Below are 17,914 nucleotides of genomic sequence, written 5' to 3'. Positions count from 1 at the left end.
GACTCAGTTAAATAAAATCGAACAGGCCTCTGTATTATAGGACTTCTCAAAGCCTTTAATATTTAGAAAGATGTGGAAAATCTCTAAAAGGAAGGTGTGGTGATCAGCATCTTCCATGCTTTTTTGCTCACAGAACACCTCTCTCTGTCCTCCAGGACAGCAGAACTCTGTAGAACGGAGTTTGGAAAATGTAAACACAGTCGCTTTTTCCACTCAACTCAGAGGTGAAAGACAGTGGTTCTACCTTCTCGCTCTAGTAACATGGGTCACATGGAAACCCTCACTTTCCCAGAAGCCTCGGCTCAAGTTAAATGCTGTGTGCAAGGAAGACAGTTGTCATCATTGCAGTGTTAACGGCAGTCAGGCTGTGGGTGTGAGTTCCCAGTGCTGGGTCCCTGGCTGAGCCTTCCACTCTTGGTGACTTTCATGACCTTAGAGAGCTAGGGACAGTGTGCAAAGGGATCAGGAGTGAGACCTGGACCTGAGATAATCACTAGAGCAAACAGAAAGAGTCCATCCAGGTCATCATCCCCTAGGAGAGATCTGTGAAAAGGCAGAGGATCTCAGAAGCCAGGCTCTTTGGAGAAGTCAGAGGCTACCTGGAGGTGACAGGAGCATGGGCTGGCAAGTGGGAAAAGCACCTGGGCATTTAGCTCTTGGCTCTGGCACATTTTACATGGGAGTATCCCACGACAGTGAAGATGACAGTGTAACTCCTGGACTTACTGTCCTTCACGCTGGGCCCTCAAGACTAGTTGGAATCTTTCCCTTGGTTTACGTGAAAACATTGGTTAGTATGTTTGCTGAGGATGGTTCTAAGCAGTGATAGAGGCAGCCAGCCAATTGGCAAAGCCAGGTCTATCCCTCAGTGGACTCTTACTCCACTGCTTCTTCAGAATAGATCTCACAGTGTGTACACCTAAAGGGGCTGGGGCTTTGAAACCTCTCCCTCAGTTCGGAACTTGCACAGGAGAATGGAAGACATGTTCACTGATTGCTGGCCAGTTCAGTAATTGCTTTGTCTTTGCTTTCTGCTGCATGGAGTAGAACCCAGCTGTTTGGGCCCTACCCCAGGTAAGACTGCAGTGTGGTAAGTCTGCCGTCTCCAGATCCATCACAGGCCCCACGTGCTCTGGGACCTTACTCTGGTGCCCAAGGAAGGCTCATGCATTGTGCATTGTGTTTGCTTCCACCAATAGCCTGCTGGAGAAAGTTGAACAGGAAACATGGCGCGAGACCGGCATTTCCTTTGTAACCTCGGTCACCCGCCTCATGGAACGCCTTCTTGACTACAGGTATCTTCTCAGGAACCTACCTGACCTCTTCTCTGGTCAGATGCTCTCCCCAGCAGGAGGATCCCCTGACCTTAAAACTGAGACCTCGTGGCCATGAGAGGTAGGACTATTCTGGTGGTGTGTGCCATCACCAGTCATTAGGAATCTCCTGATGGCCAAGGAGAAAGAGGAAGAAAGCCTTCTCCCAGGGGTAGGCCAGGGCTTCCTGGGCTTACCCCCGATACGTGGGCACGTGTACCCAGGAGGTATCCCAGGGACATGTAGCCTTCTGGCTTTTCATCCAGAAAAGTCAAGGCTCAGAGGAATGGGCACAGCAGAGAGGAAGAGAAAGGCTGTCTCCAGAGCAAGTTAGGTCCTTAGTGCAGACCTTCCTCAGATCCATGTGGCACATGGGCAGGAAAATATCACCTGGTACAGAAGTGTGACCCAGGAGGACTTTCATTTGGTTTTTCCAGGGAAGGGGGACCCAACTTTTCCATGCCTCCATTCTTTGTGTAAAATCTGTTTATTTCTGTCCCTTGATCCTGGCCATGAGCAGATTAGAGGAGGCAGCCTATGAGCTCAGAGATCTTTATGATACATTCAGTCTGGGAGTTCATGTGAAATTCATTTTTTCGTGAAAGCCTGCCTTCTCAGTCATATCATGGCTTTTGACTTAGCCTAAAAGTAACAATAATGCTACCATTGCAGCCTTAGTTATTCTCTCAGTAGAGTTCAGGTGATAGCTGAGAGTGCCTTTTGGGAGCCTAGAGGAAGGTGATAGGGAATGAGGAGGAATGATAGAGGAAACCCAGACCCAAGCAATAGTTGTCTTCTCTGTGCTACATGTCATGCAGATGCCAAGGGAGAGCATCTGGGACTCCAGCTAGCTGCGTGTACAGGAAGCTTCTTGCTGGATTCACCAGTCTGGTTCTCATTCTCTTTCATCTCCTTGTGCTAGGCCTTTCTCCTTCCCGGAGGAGCTTGGCTTTGACCAGTCCCTGCCCTCCCTTGGCAAGGATTCATTCTCAGTGTTCCCGCTGTTCTGTGTCTGGCAGGTCAGCCATGACCCCTCCTAAACCCAGCCCTACTCAGCATGAATGCAGCTCAGCCCTGGCCGAAGCTACACCTAAATCAGGAAAAAAGCTCCAAACCCACTGCTCCTAGTTAGAGAGGATTCCAAAGACTAGTGCACAGGAAGGACACCATAGGGAGAAAAGCCAATGAGATTATGAACATGGCAGCCATGCCGTGGTTGCTGTGGCCACAGGGTCCTGAAGGTAGGTCCCTAGAGTAGAGTGTCTTGGCTTCTATGAAACACTGTCCTACAAAATGAAAACTGCCCTTTAAGGAAAGCTCTGTGCCTCCCCTTTTGGAAACTTGAGGATTTAACCTTCTACTTTACTGACATACTTTTTTGTGCTGAAGACATTGGTAGGTGTTACTTAATGCCCTGATATAGCATCTGGGCTCTACACTCTGCCACCAGAACAAGGGGTCCAGTTGAACAGAGATCTTTGAACCCTAGGAGTGGGTCCAAAGCTTAGAGGGAGCTCACAGTACAGTCTCATCTGTGGAAGAAGTTTCTGTTGGAGAGCATCCTCATCTGGGGTTTGGACATACTAATGCCTCAGTGACACTGCAGGTCTCTGTGTTGTCCCAGAGGCACCACTTTGTGCATTCATCTGTGCTCTCCCTTCCAGGGATTGCATGAAAGGAGAGGAGACAGAGAATAAGAAGATCGGCTGCACTGTTAACCTGATGGTGAGAGAACATGGGCTCTTCCTCCTCTCTGCCTCGTAGTGTGGCTTCTATCCTACCCTGTGATTGGCCTGTCCTTTCTACAATACATGGCTATAAGCCTAAGGGTTTTTTTTGGTTTTTATTTGGTTGCTCTGGGTCTTAGGTGTGGCAGGCGGGCTCCTTAGTTGCAGCAGGCAGGCCCTTTAGTTGCGGCATGTGAACTCTTAGTTGCAGCATGCATGTGGGATCTAGTTCCCTGACCAGGGATCAAACCCGGGTCCCCTGCATTGGGAGCACGGAGTCTTAGCCACTGTGCCACCAGGGAAGTTCCACGCCTAAGGGTTTGAGTCAGGACATCAGCTCTGTTACTGGTATCTTGGAAACTTGCACCTCATCACTCACATTCCTACTTGGGAAAGGAATGAAATGAGCTTCTCTTTGGACAGAGCTCTAGCCTGGCCTCTTGGCAAGGTCCCACCAATCCTGACATACTCTTAATTTCCAGTCTTCCCTGGTACTCTTCCTTTGTGTCATCACTCAGGGCTCCTGCAGATCTGCCAGAGGTTTCACCCCCAGCAGGTGTGCCTTCTGGCTGGTCCCTTCTCTTCCTGGTGCTGGCCACCTCCACGGCCTGTCTTCTCCCTCCTGTCCAGCACACCCAGGGCTTTGGCCAGCTGCCTGGAGTTCAGAGATGGCCTCCACAGGCAGCCAGCCTCTCCCATCTTCATTTATATTTCCTTCTCTCTTACAGAACTTTTACAAATCTGAGATTAACAAAGAAGAGATGTATATCCGCTATATCCATAAGCTTTGTGACATGCATTTGCAGGCCGAAAACTACACAGGTAAGTGGGAAGGGGGAGCTACGCCTCCCCATGAGGACAGACTGGACATACATGCACAGCTGGCAGAGAAAGGCTCTGAGCTGGTGCCTCCCAGATTTTAGCAGAGTGTCAGGACCCATGATACCCATCACCTCACTCCTTTCCCTCAACTCCTTTGTAACGTGGTGGAGAAAAAGCAGGTGGAACTTCCACTTGCTGCCCAAAGCTCTTCGACCCTCCTTGCCTCCTATTCACCCCCTCTGAGGCCTCAAGGGTGACCTCCAAATTCTGGTGTGCCAGGTTCAGAGCATCCTGAGCTCACTGTCCCTCTTCATGAGCAGAACTTCTCTGAGGACCTTCACAGCTGGAACTAAGTGAGGCCATAACACAGGAACATCAGCCTAACCCTGGGACTTCCAGAACTTGCTGGCAGACCTGCCTTGCAGTCTGGGCTCTTCCCCTGCAAGTACACAACAGCCCCACATTGAGCTCCCAGTGGAGGGTATGGAGAATGTTCACCTGACTTTCTGACAGACCAGACAGGGACCCTTTCATTGTATCTACAGTTTAATCCATTACTACGGCCTTTTCTAAAAGAACAAGTTTAAAAGCATTTCAACATACCTGCCACACTCTGTTTACTGAGCGCCACTTTGAGTCAGGAAGATACGTGTACCCATGTGTGTCCTGCCTGATCACCTTGTGTCATAGTTCCCCCAAAATAGCCACTTCTTCACTGTGGTGACCAGCCATCACATCTTAGCCCTTGAGCCATAGGACTTGAATTTGTGTGATAGACCAGGAAATTCAAGCTATTCTTGTCCACAGCATTACTAGAATTAGATGAATTTGTAGAAACACAGAATCCTCCTTCCTTATTTTATGTTAGATGTTAAAGAGTGTTTTGCATAGATTCCACCTTTCCTGACACAGCTTGGCAAGAATTAAATCTGAAATGACTGGGATGAATCTGCCATTCTCTGCGTCCACTTCCACCCACGATCCCAGCAACCCTTTGAGAAGGCAGTGAAGTGATAGACTGAAAAATTCCATGTATCAATAGAGGCATTTACTAAACTCCTGGAGGACTGGGCCATCACTGAGAGGCTATGTCAGGAATTTGGACAGAGAGAGGGTGCTGAGCCTTGCCTCTGGTGGCCTCAGGAATAACATCTGAAAAGAATATTGGCAGGGAAGAAAAGGATTTCACATGGTTTTCTAAGTTCTAGAGGGAGGCCTTGAGGGCCTCATGGGCTTGTTCCCAGTGAGAAGGGGCTTCACAGCTCCAGTGAGGAGGCACATGTATCCCTGGGCAGGAGGGTCCAGTAGCCAGAGCATAGGCAGAGTGCAAACATGAGCAGGAGCCTGGAAAGTGGCTGCAGGCAATATACCTGGTTAAAACTGGAAGAGAAAAGAGATTCTTCATAGTCATGGGGAGCAGATTTGAATAGGGCCTTGAAGGCCAGGCAGAAGCTAGAACTAATTAACTTGCCAGTAGGAGATGCCCACTAAAACTGAGCAAGTAGAACAGGAAAGAGCAGACTGTCATGGGACCATGAGCCGCAGCTGTAACTCAGTCTGACTGACTCTTTGGGATTTAGGAAGCTACGGTATTTAGCTGCAGTTGTTTTGTAAACCCTCTCCAACTGTTCCACATGTATGGGAGGTGTCACAGGGCCCCGCCCTGGGCCCAGCATCCACTTTAGCTTCCTCCAGGAATGGAGCCCATCACAAAGTTATCACCGTACACACTCCTTCTCTCTGGTCCTTTTAGAAACGGTCAAGATAAGGAGAAAGGGTCATTCCCAGGGCCATGCTGTGCTCAGAAAATGGAGCTGGAGGCATTGAGGCTGGCTTCAGAAGGGCTGAGAAAAGCCTTAGTCAGTGCTTACCCCTCAGAGCCAGTTCTGAAAAGGTTGGAAAAGAAGCTCTAGTCAGTTGAGCAAAAAGGAACCCAAGAACTCTCTCTGACATGTCAGTGTGTCCCAGAGCAAAGCAACCTGTACACAGACCCTTAGGTACCTGAGCCATACTTTATCTAGCTCCCAGAGCAGCTGACCAGGCTGAGGGAGGAAGGTGTCGACTAGGATCTTTGGTTCCTTCATGCTGTGTTCACGGGCTATTTGCTGGCTGGACAGCCCCTCTATCTCAGCTTTGGTATCCAGCATCCCTGATCTGGGCTGCACATGCCTTGCACTGGCATGCTGCTTAGCCTGGTCCCTTGGCACCTGGCTGCCCCTGGACCTCCATAGCCCCTGTCCCCACAGAGGCTGCGTTCACTCTGCTCCTCTACTGTGAGCTGCTGCAGTGGGAGGAAAGGCCACTGCGGGAATTCCTCCATTACCCATCCCAGACAGAGTGGCAGCGGAAAGAGGGACTGTGCCGCAAGATCATCCACTACTTCAACAAAGGCAAGGTGGGTGTTATTAGGCAAGGCTTTGAGCGTCTCAGCTTCTACTGTACTACATGGCATCTTAACGCTACAGGGATGGCAGCAGCTGCAGAGGGTACTGTGTGGGGTGGTGAGGGGGTGGAGGCCCATATGTGTGCATTAGATTTGGAGGCAGCATGACTTTCTCTGGGGAAAAAAAAATAACAGCTTAATTCTGTGGCTTGGAAGCCAATTCCAAATTGGGGGTATAAGAGACAACCCCACATACCAGCTTTTCACATGTGTAAATACTAATGCTCCAACAGCAGGGGCTTTGGGCCCCCTGCTTATATTTATTAGATTTACTTAAATTATTGTAGCTTTCTGCTCTGCTATAGAAAATGTGAGCTGTAAAAATTAATGGATTCTAACCACAGCCAACGGAGGCCTGTACTGCCTCTTACGGGTACGTGTTCTTGTCTTGGATTTCCCTTCCTTACAGCATAGTCTGGGCTCCTCTCATTGGGGTTATTCTCTATTAAACTTGATTCTGTGGAATTAGCAGGCCTTGGCAGCATTGGTTCAGACTTCCTTGGGACTTCCCAGCCATTCTGCTCCAGTCTCTGGGAGAGCTCCTTGTGGGGCCCTCTGACCCACCTATGGCCCATACACTGGAAAGGCTGGGCTTGTGTAACTTGTTGAAGCTGTTCTCTCATTACTCAGCTTTGAGCATTTAAAAACTGAAACAGGATTGTTCAGGGAACTATAGTGGCTGAACTCCAGACTTGAATGGAAATTGGTTTTTTAAAATAAACTTTTTTATCATAAAAAAGAAAGATTTAAACATTAATAACTTCTGCCCATAAATCAGAAAACATTCATCAGTTTTACACAACATGGGAGACTTTTGTTTGTCATTCACCCATGTAGGGAATGCACTGGTAAGCAGGAACCTTTCCAAAACCTCAGGAGCTCTCATTTCACCTGGCCCAGAAAGGAGACCCATGCTTAGCTGTCAGCCAGCCACACGTGACTGAGCCACAGTGCCAGCCCAAAGCCTTCTCTCCTTGCTGGTCCAGAGGTGGACGGAGGGCCCCATGCCAGCACACTTTTAGGTCTGTCTTCCTGGCACCCAGCCCACCTGGAGCTGCCACCTACCCATATGCCCAGCGAGCCCTCCCAGCTCTGAGGGAATGGCATAAGCATGGTGTGAGTGTGCTTGAGTGTTGTTAGTATATTAGCTTATTTTTCTTTCCATGGGCATAGAGTACAGAGTAGAGTTATGCTTATCTGATTGAGCACAGCAGTGGGACACGTGAGCATTAATGGTCCCCTTTTCACCCCACACTACAGTAGTGTTAAGAAAGCAGGTTTAAAGGTTAGTATGAACAAGGGAAGATAATGCAAAACCTGCCTGAGTATTGTGGGTAAGCAGGAAGGGGAGAAGGACTGAGAGGCTCTGTAGGCTACCTTGTCAGGGATCTCCCACTCCTAGCAGCCCTGCCTTTGGTGTGAATTGCTGGGGGAGCAGCTTCTGTGCTGAGAACAGACCACTCAGTGAGCCCTTTCATGAGCTCATCCTCAAAGGGGTATTTATCACAATCATTCTCTTGGGCTCATACAGAAGGTCCAACTTTTCTGTTTCTGTACCTTCATACCTGATGGAACCAGTGGATAGGGCTAACCAGTTCTCTTGAAAGCATTCAGGGTTTTTTTTCTAATGGCTCCAGAAAAGCAAAACCTGGCTGATGCAAGAAAAGTCCTCCTGGGCTTCCCTGGTGGCGCACTGGTTAAGAATCTGCCTGCCAATGCAGGAGACACGGGTTTGAGCCCTGGTCCGGGAAGATCCCACATGCCACAGAGCAACTAAGCCCGTGCGCCACAACTACTGAAGCCCACGTGCCCTAGAGCCCGTGCTCTTTAACAAGAGAAGCCACCGCAATGAGAAGCCCGCGCACCACAACGAAGAGTAGCCCCTGCTCTCCGCAACTAGAGAAAAGCCGGTGCGCAGCAATGAAGACCCAGCGCAGCCAAAAATAAAATAAATAAATGAATTTTTTTAAAAAAGAAGGAAGAGGAGGCATGAAGATGGTAGCTGGTCCTTCATCTCAGGGAAGAGGGAGCAGACAGAGAGGGAAGCTGGGAGGAGGCCTCTGACCCCTAAGGCATACAGACCATCAGGACTGAACCAACCCTCCATGTGGGGGTGGGCTTGGGCTCTACTGCTGAGGGCTGCTATTGTTCACACTCCTTTGAAGGAATGAGTCTGTTGCTTCTAAAATGTTGTGTGTAGACAGAAGTACAAAGACTGACAGTCTGGAGTCCCAGGCTTTTGCCTTCCTTTCCAGTTTGAGTAGAGTGAGCCAAGTCAGTGCAACTTTTGTGCCATCCCTGTCAGTGGGGGCAACAGGGATGTGTAAACACACATCTGCCCAAGCTGGTAGAAGTGATTGGATTTCAGACACTGGTTAGTAGTTGTGTAGTTGGCTTTGCCTCCTGCCAGAAGGAAGGAAACCAAGAGAGAAGATGTAGATGGGATGCACTGTATCTGCAGGGCGTTCCCTCCCTGTGTTCCGAGGTAGCTCTCAAAACCCCCAGCATTCCAGCACAACCATCAAGCCTGACAGAGTGTCCTGGCTCACCCTTGGGGGTTGGGGGGCAGGCTTGGAGCAGCAGGGCTACAGATTACAAATTAGGGCAGAGATGCCAGCGAGGCAGATAAGCATTGATCCTAATAGGAGAATAGAACTGCTTTACTGGGAGCTACTGTCAGCAGACAAAGCGCCTTTAGCCTCACATGGGTTCCTCATCACCTAAATGAGCAGTTCCCCATGGGGCACTCCTTACAGGCTGGCTAGCAGTCTGCACACAGCTCAGCTGCTTAGCCAGCCCCCTTGGAGCTTCCTGCCAGGCAGACCCTCCTGTGGGCCCTTCACTGAAACCTGCCCAAGCAGCACTTGGAGCCAGAGAGAGGACAGACATGTGCCCCCTTAAAAGCTGTGATGTGGGGGTACAAGAGGCTTTCTAGCTTACTGAGGCAGAGGCATTGTATCGGAGCAGGGAGTCAGGGTCTATTTAAAATTCTCTTTGGTTTGTTTCAACATTTTTAACTGGTCCTGCAGTTCAATCCATATGGTGTTAATTTCTTCAAAGGATAAGGAACACAGTCCTGGGCTTCCCTGGTGGCGCAGTGGTTGAGAATCTGCCTGCCAATGCAGAGGACACGGGTTTGAGCCCTGGTCCAGGAAGATCCCACATGGCGCGGAGCGACTAAGCCCGTGCGCCACAACTGCTGAGCCTGCGCTCTGCAGCCCGCAAGTCACAACTGCTGAGGCCTGCGCACCTAGAGCCCGTGCTCCACTGCAATGAGAAACCTGCGCACCACAGTGAAGAATAGCCCCCGCTCACAGCAACTAGAGAAAAAGCCCGTGCACAGCAACAAAGATGCAACACAGCCAAACATAAATTAATTAATTAATTAATTTAATTTAAAAAAAAAACACAATCCTGAATAAAACAGTATTGTCCTTCTCCCTGATGCTATTTCAAATCTATTTTCTAATATAGTCCTTATTAAACATTCATCCTGAAATATTGATGGGTGAAATTATAGTATTGATATCTGATATTTGCTTCCAAAACTATGGGAAGGAGTAAGTGGATGAGATATTTAATGATATAAGACTGGCCATGAGTTGGTCATTGTTGAGGTTGGGTGATGAGTACCTAGGGGTTCATACTTCCATGTTTCTATATGTTTAAAATTTTCCTATAAAAAATTTGTTTTAATTAGTACTTAGAAGTTGGGGAGAAGAGCCTGGCTAAAATGTCAAGTAAACCTTTGATTCCCGATCTCACCAAGAGAGAAAGCACTGTATTAAAAAGAGGAGGAAATGGACAATATTGCCCCTTAGTGAAGGCCACTGTTAGATGAGCCTGTCACCATAATAGGAGCCACACCACAGAAACAGCCCGAGACGTGATTAGCCAAGGATTATCTGAAGCCTGCTCTAAGATTTGATTATTTCTGTAAAGGAAATTATCAGACCTACTACCAAGCCCTTGGGTAGCTACTTCCTACTTAGCTTCCAGACTTCTTTCTAAGCTTAAATGATCTTAATTTAAAAGTCATTGTTTCCTTCATTAACTCATTAAATAAATCTTTATTGAGTACCTGCTCATGGCTGGCACTGTTCTAGGCTCTGAGGATAAAGGATATAAACAGGATCCCTGCCCTCATGCAGCTTATCATCTAATTGAGACTAATACAACATAAAAGTAAATACTTTTTTTTTTTTTTTTTTTTTTGCAGTATGTGGGCCTCTCACTGTTGTGGCCTCTCCCGCTGTAGAGCACAGGCTCCGGACACACAGGCTCAGCGGCCATGGCTCACGGGCCTAGCCACTCCGCGGCATGCGGGATCTTCCCGGACCGGGGCATGAACCCGTGTCCCTTGCATTGGCAGGCAGACTCTCAACCACTGCACCACCAGGGAAGCCCAAAAGTAAACACTTTTTAGCCCAGAAATAAACCCACACACCTATGGTCAGTTAATCTTCAGGCAAGAATATACAGTGGAGAAAAGACAGTTTCTTCAGCAATTGGTTCTGGGAAAGCTCGACGGCCGCATGTAAATCAGTGAAGTTAGAAAACTCCCTCACACCATACACAAAAATAAACTCAAAATGGCTTAAATGTTTAAATTTAAGACATGACAGCTTAAAGCTCCTAGAAGAGAATATAGGCAAAACAATCTCTGACATAAATTGTAGCAATATTTTCTTAGATCAGTCTCCCAAGGCAAAAGAAATAAAAGCAAAAATAAACGGGACCTAATCGAACATACAAGCTTTTGCACAGCAAAGGAAACCATAAACAAAATGAAAAGACAACCTACGGACTGGGAGAAAGTATTTCAAATGATGCAACTGACAAGGGCTTAATTTCCAAAATATACAAACAGCTCATATAGCTCAGTATCAGAAACAAACAACCCAATCAAAAAATGGGCAGAGGGACTTCCCTGACGGTCCAGTGGGTAAGACTCCATGCTCCTAATGCAGGGGGCCCAGGTTCGATCCCTGGTCAGGGAACTAGATCCCGCATGCATGCCGCAACTGAAGATCCCATGTGCTGCAAATAAGACCTGGCACAGCCAAAATTAATTAATTAAATGTTAAAGAAAAGAAAAAACATTAAAACAAAACAAAAAATGTGGTTGCACCATTTAAAAAAAAAAGGGCAGAAAACCAAAGTAGACATTTCTCCAAAAGAGACATAAAGATGGCCAACAGGCACATGAGAAGATGCTCAGCGTCACTAACTACTAAAGAAATGCAAATCAAAACTACAGTGAGATATCATCTCACACTAGTCAGAATGGCCAGCATCAAAAAGTCTACAAATAATAAATGCTGGACAGGGTGTGGAGAAAGGGAACCTCCTACACTGTTGGGGGCAATGTAAATTGGTGCAGCCACTATGGAGAGCAGTATGAAGGTTCCTTAAAAAACTAAAAATAGAGTTAGTTTTAGTTACATGATTCAGCAATCCCACTCCTGGGCATATATCCAGAAAAGACAAAAACTCTAATTCAAAAAGATACATGCACCTAATGTTCATACCAGCACTGTTTACAACAGCCAAGGCATGGAAGCAACCTGTGTTCGTCAACATATGAATGGATAAAGAAGATGGGGGGAGGGTGTGTGTATGTGTGTGTATGTATATATATTATATGTATAATGTAATATTAGTCATTAAAAAGAATGAAATACTGCCATTTGCAGCAACATGGATGGACCTAGAGATTATCATACTAAGTGAAGTAAGTCAGAGAAGACAAATATTATATATCACATGTGGAATCTAAAAAAATTATACAAATGAACTTATTTACAAAACAGAAACAGACTCACAGACATAGAAAACAAACTTATTGCTACCAAAGGGGAAAGGGTGGAGGAGGGATAAAGTAGGAGTTTGGGATTAACAGATACACAGTACTATATATAAAATAGATAAACAACAAGGACGTACTGTATAGCACAGGGAACTACATTCAATATCTTGTAATAACTACATTCAATATCTAATAATATTGGAATCTGAAAAGAATATATGTATGCGTGTGTATATGTGTGTGTGTGTGTGTGTGTGTGTGTGTGTGTGTGTGTGTGTATATATATATATATATATAGTCTTATTTATATAACTGGATCACTTTTGTGTACCTGAAACTAACACAATATTATAAATCAACCGTACTTCAATTTGAAAAAGTAAATACTTCTTTTATACAAGATAACTTCAGAGTAATGAAAGAGAGAATGGTTGGGGTAGTGCCTGTCCTTGACAAGGTAGTTAGGGAAAGGCCTCTTGGAAGTGGAAACATTTGAGTAGAAACCTGAAAACTATGCCTCAAGCCAGAAAACCAGTGCTATGTGTTCTCCACAAATTGGTTTTGAGCATATGTTCTTTGTGACATATGAGTTGCAGGAGGCCTTCGGTTGTGCCCTCTGATATGTTTGATGTGGGCTTGGGCCATTGTGAGGCTGCCTGAGGTACTGAAGCCTTTTTCCTATTTCTGATGCAGAGTTGGGAGTTTGGGATCCCACTGTGCAGGGAGCTGGCATGTCAGTATGAGAGCCTCTACGATTATCAGAGCCTCAGCTGGATTCGGGTGAGCTTTGCCCCTTCCCCCACCCCAACCCTGAGTGGAGGTGCTAGCACTTTTCTGGCATCAACTTCTAAGGGAGTGTTTACTGTGGACCCAGCCCTTGGTTTAGTGCTGTGGACAGTACAGGAGAAGCAAAAGCCAAGGTTCCTGCTCTCAAGATGCTTGCATTATGGCTGGGGAACCAAAACAAACACATGACGAATGATTATATGATCCAGACCCCAAGGGCCACTGGTGCTCAAGGAAGGGAGAAGCAGTGTACACAGGATAGGACGGGGGTTTCAAGGAGGAGGTGGCAGCTCGACTTCATGAAGAAGCTTTTCCTGAAATGATTTTGTTCAGGTATGCTTCATCTGAAAACATTATAAGATCTTTCACTGCCTTGGCTTATGGTCAATTCTAAGCACCCAAGTAAAGGAAGTTCTTCTTCCCTTCTTTGACGAAAAATATTCAAAATTAAGTGAAATGGACTTTGAAGGTCTCCCAAATTTTTCCTAGTTGCCGGTGCTGGGTATTAAATCGTAACAGGTCATTGGCAAAGAGAAGTCAGGAATCTCAGTTCATCCTCCTCCTGCACCCTTGTCAGCATGGCTAGCTCTTCTGTGTTCCCTGATCCTGATCAGGATTTGGCCTATATAATAGATGTGGTTCTCTAGCAATAGCTTTTTGACTGGTCTTGGAAGGCCACTGCCCCCTGGCAGGCTGGCTTGATTGAGTGCATTAGGGCTGTCTTCCCAGTCAGATTTCAGTGAGTTTTTCTGAACCTGAAGCCAGGCCAGCCAAGACTAAAAAACTTATCGACCTTGGTAATACCAGACATCATGGATATTAGTTCAACTTTTAAAGTTTAAAATCTCCTAAATTGGGACCAGTACCAGTGATGCTGGTAACTAAGCCTTCCTCATTCTGTTAGCGTCGAGTCAGATGATAAATGAACAAGAGCAATGCAGATGGACTGATGGAAAATGGTGCCACCTATAAGCAACACTAGCTTATACTCAATTGGTGTAGTGAGTATCAGTCAAAACCAGGAATTCCTGAGCAAAAAAAGGAAGTCCATGTTAAATGTGTACCCCTGAAAGTACAGGAAGCCTGAGTCTCTGTGGGGCTGAGTCCACTCATTGGGAAGGACACTCCAAGCAGCCTCTCAGGGCTGCTTCACTGTCAGGTGACAATGGAGAGCGAAGACTTCCTCTCCATCAGGCAGTTCCCCAGGGAGAGGTTGATCAGGGCTAGGGGCTCACTTTTTATCTAGACTGAGTCACCATGTTCTCTTTCCAAAAGACAGTGTCTACTTAGGCCTGGGAGAACTTGCTTTGGACACCACTAGCAGTCAAGCCAACTGCCTTTCTCGTTCACAGAAAATGGAGGCCAGCTACTATGACAACATCATGGAGCAGCAACGCCTGGAGCCTGAGTTCTTTCGGGTCGGCTTCTATGGCAGGAAGTTTCCTTTTTTCCTTCGGGTGAGTCCATTCAGGTATTCGCAAGAACTTCTATCATATTTTACACGTAAGTTATTTACAAGCTGTTTTTTTTTTTAACCTTTTTCCTATTCTACTGAATACTTCTTTTTGAAGGACTGGCCAGCCAACAAAAAGCATTTGGCTTAATTTGACTGGACTGGCTACCAACTTTAGACTCTGTTTCTCTCTGCAGTACTGTTTTGTAGCTACCTGGAATGTATGAGGGTGGTTTTCTTACCAAATCAACCAAGTTCCTGCAGGAAATGACCAGGGTGTGAGAATGTCCCATAGGTAATTTTAGAAACCTTTCAACTTCTGTTTCCAGTGCCTGGAATCCTCCAGTGTGACTATTCTCAGCCAGACAGGACATCAGTACAGCCCTGACCTCAACAGTAGGCAGTACAGCCAGGGTGGAGAATTATTGATTTGAGAGATTTCAGAGGATAGTCCCCTTGCTCCTGGGGTTTGTGGGAGCTGCCAAACATTGGATTTGGCTGTGGAAAGCCTTTCCTAGGCAGCCAGTTCTCTGGCCCATGATGATTATAGCCATTTTCCTCCACCATTGCTGGAAAGGCTGAACTGGTATATAAACAGAGTGGAAGGAAAGACTGAGCATAGACATACTGACACCAGTTAAACAGTTGCGATTTTTTTTGTCTTTAATCAGCACAACCCAGAGGCTCCAGGAGAAGTCAGCCTGGGCTTGTAGGCTATAGCCCACACGGATTTGCTGTTCTCAAATGACCTAAACGAAGCTGTGCTGATGAAAGAGTCCTAGGGCTGCAGTTGAGACCTAAGAGTAGCTCCGATTGTCCCCAGTTCCAGTATCATACTAAGGTTCAGTGTCCAGGAAGCAGCTGGGAAAATTCATAGGATTCCCTTGATGTGTTTGGGATCCTATCTTACTGGAGAAATTGCTTTAGCCAGTGAGCAATAATAAGCTTGGTATCTCATCAAAGGTCAACTGAGCTTAATGACTCCTTACAAAAAGCCAGTCTGCTAAGCAACAAAGTCCAGGCTGACTACATTTCAGATGTAAGGCAGGTCAACATGCACATTTCTTGGGCAGTAATCATTATAGGCTAAAAAGAAAATGATTTCTACAGGAACTAGCAATAGTGATAGAGACAGCAAGCACACTCTGCCTGGTCATGATCCCCAGAAGGCTCTAAGTCTATTGCACAGGAGTGTTTATAGTAGCAGGATGTGAATGAGTAGAGGATCTCCTCAGGAGACTGGACCTCCTTCATTCTCTAGGGACCATCCAGTCCAGGCATATCAGAAGTGGCATGTTTGTTGCCCCCATCAGCACAGATCATACAACAGCAGTGGGGGTAGAGGTCAACAGAAGAGAAAGAAGGAAAAAAAAAAAGAAGAGAAAGAAGGAATAGTACAAGAATTAGAAACCAAAAGCATCTCTAGAAAGCCCTTTGATAAGCTAATGATTCTAGCCCTGTAAGTTATTTCTTTCACATTTTATCTTTGCAAATTATGCTTGTCATTTTACTCTCCTTGTTTAGTCCCACAATTTGTATGTCATCAACCAGATTTTACTCCAAAACATCATTATTTTGAGTATTACAAAATCAGGCCCTGATGTTCCCCAGTTCTGTCTTTGTCAAGCAGGATGTCTCCCTCACGGTTCCACCTGGCTCCCACCCCTCATGCTCATGTCACAGGGAACATCAGTGTCTCAGGGCTCTCAGAGCTTTCTGACAAGTAGGACCTGGCATAGTACCTGCATCTGAGCCACTCATACAGTGTTCTCAAGTGACGGTCTAAATGTTCAAACGTGGTTTCAAGGGTGCCAGTAATGGAGGAAAAATAACAAGAGGTGTTAGGAAATATCATCCATCAGTCCACCCTCATTTCCACACTAGGAGCTATGTTTCATGCATACACATCTGCCTGGCCTGGCTACATGGTGCCTTCCCTTTCCTCAGCTGCTCAGTTCATCTGTGGCAAATGGAATAAGTCCAGTGGAGGTAGCCGTTTGCCTTGTAAATGGCAAGGGCAAAATGGAAAGCAGTGGCAGCCAGATCTGTCTCATGTAGGGACGCTGGGGCTCTCGCCTGAGCAGACTTGAAAGCAGCAACCAGCCTCAAGGTCAATGCTCTGTGCCTTCCTCCTGCTGGGTCTTCCCCAGAACACTAGGCTACTCTTTCACCTTCCCACATAGGCCATCTATTACTCTAGCTCTGTCAGCTTGAGTTCTCTGGACCATCTGCCTGTCTTGTTTCACAAATGTGATTATCTACTAATCTGCATGGAGACAGGAAAACATCCAGCCCTCCCTCCTTGGGGGAATTTCTGTTTCTCTTCATTTGACTCATGAACAGACACTGGAGAGGATTGTACGTTTGTGAGTGGATATGAAAAGGCCAGTTCTAAACAGTTACCTTCTTTGTCAATTCTCCTTATCAAGCAAGGGACTTAGAAATGTCTCTGTCCTCTGTCTGTTCCACTGGAGAGGCCAGCCTGCTCCTCCTGACCTTGACTTCCCTTCTAGTGTTGCCCTTCCATTCTGATCCATCTGGACATGTGGCCTAGCCTTAGCTGAGTTCTCCCATAGTAAGAGAAGAAGTGAAAAGTGTTGCCCTTCCATTCTGATCCATCTGGACATGTGGCCTAGCCTTAGCTGAGTTCTCCCATAGTAAGAGAAGAAGTGAAAAGTGGGCAAAAATCCTATTCCAAAAAGGCTGAGGTCATCCACAGCCTGGCCTGTGATTATCCCTGTACTGGGAAGCATAGGGCTGGCCCTGTGGAACCTCTCTCTCCCGCTTCCTCTGAAGACATGCCAAGAGGGGCTGTCAGTGCCTGACACCATTTGTCAAAGTGAATCTAGTGAGGCAGCTAGGCAGGCAGACAGATGTCACCAGAGGGCTTCAGAGGAGCCTCCTCCAGCCACTCACTCTTGACCAGCTGTGAGGTAGGCAGAGCAGCAGGGTTGAAGGTGCCTTGTCATGCCTTTTGTACACAAAGAGAAAAACTGAGACCTAACCTGTACCAAATATGATGTAACGTGAGGTTTTAAGAAATGTGTAATTGGGGACTTCCCTGGTGGCACAGTAGTTAAGAATCCACCTGCCAACGCAGGGGACACAGGTTCGATCCCTGGTCCGGGACGATCCCACATGTCGCGGAGCAGCTAAGCCCGTGCACCACAACTACTGAGCCTGCACTCTAGAGCCCGCGAGCCACAACTACTGAGCCTACGTGCCAAAACTACTGAAGCCTGCATGCCTAGAGCCCATGCTCCACAACAAGAGAAGCCACTGCGATGAGAAGCCCGTGCACCGCAACGAAGAGTAGCCCCCGCTCGCCGCAACTAGAGAAAGCCCACGTGCAACAACGAAGACCCAACGCAGCCAAAACTAAATAAATTTATTTTTTTAAAAAAAGAAAGAATTGTGTAGCTGGAATGATGTTCTGCTGACACAGTTGCAAAGGAATTGCTGCCAGAGAGGTTGATAAATGCCCACTGGACACTGGGCAACGTTTAGACTGTTTCTCCCGGCTAACAAAAGTGACCCTGGGCTTCCCTGGTGGCGCAGTGG

At 46.8% G+C, this 17,914-nt stretch overlaps 1 protein-coding gene across 1 annotated transcript in view; it reads left to right on the top strand.

Moving 5' to 3' along the window:
* Positions 1–17,914, top strand: part of DOCK3 (dedicator of cytokinesis 3) — a gene marked incomplete at both ends in the record, with an annotated part of 415,489 nt that overhangs the window by 377,141 nt on the left and 20,434 nt on the right. The window contains 7 exons of the mRNA XM_079712090.1: positions 1,048–1,074; positions 1,200–1,295; positions 2,978–3,038; positions 3,769–3,862; positions 6,109–6,257; positions 12,808–12,894; positions 14,253–14,357. Coding sequence (XP_079568216.1) covers positions 1,048–1,074; positions 1,200–1,295; positions 2,978–3,038; positions 3,769–3,862; positions 6,109–6,257; positions 12,808–12,894; positions 14,253–14,357 — 619 coding nt within the window. The remainder of the gene's footprint in view (positions 1–1,047; positions 1,075–1,199; positions 1,296–2,977; positions 3,039–3,768; positions 3,863–6,108; positions 6,258–12,807; positions 12,895–14,252; positions 14,358–17,914) is intronic.

The sequence above is a fragment of the Hyperoodon ampullatus genome (assembly GCF_949752795.1).
Source record: "Hyperoodon ampullatus genome assembly, chromosome: 10".
NCBI lineage: Eukaryota > Metazoa > Chordata > Mammalia > Artiodactyla > Ziphiidae > Hyperoodon > Hyperoodon ampullatus.
Note: the sequence above shows the minus strand (reverse complement) of the source record. Positions and strands in the feature narration are given on the sequence as shown.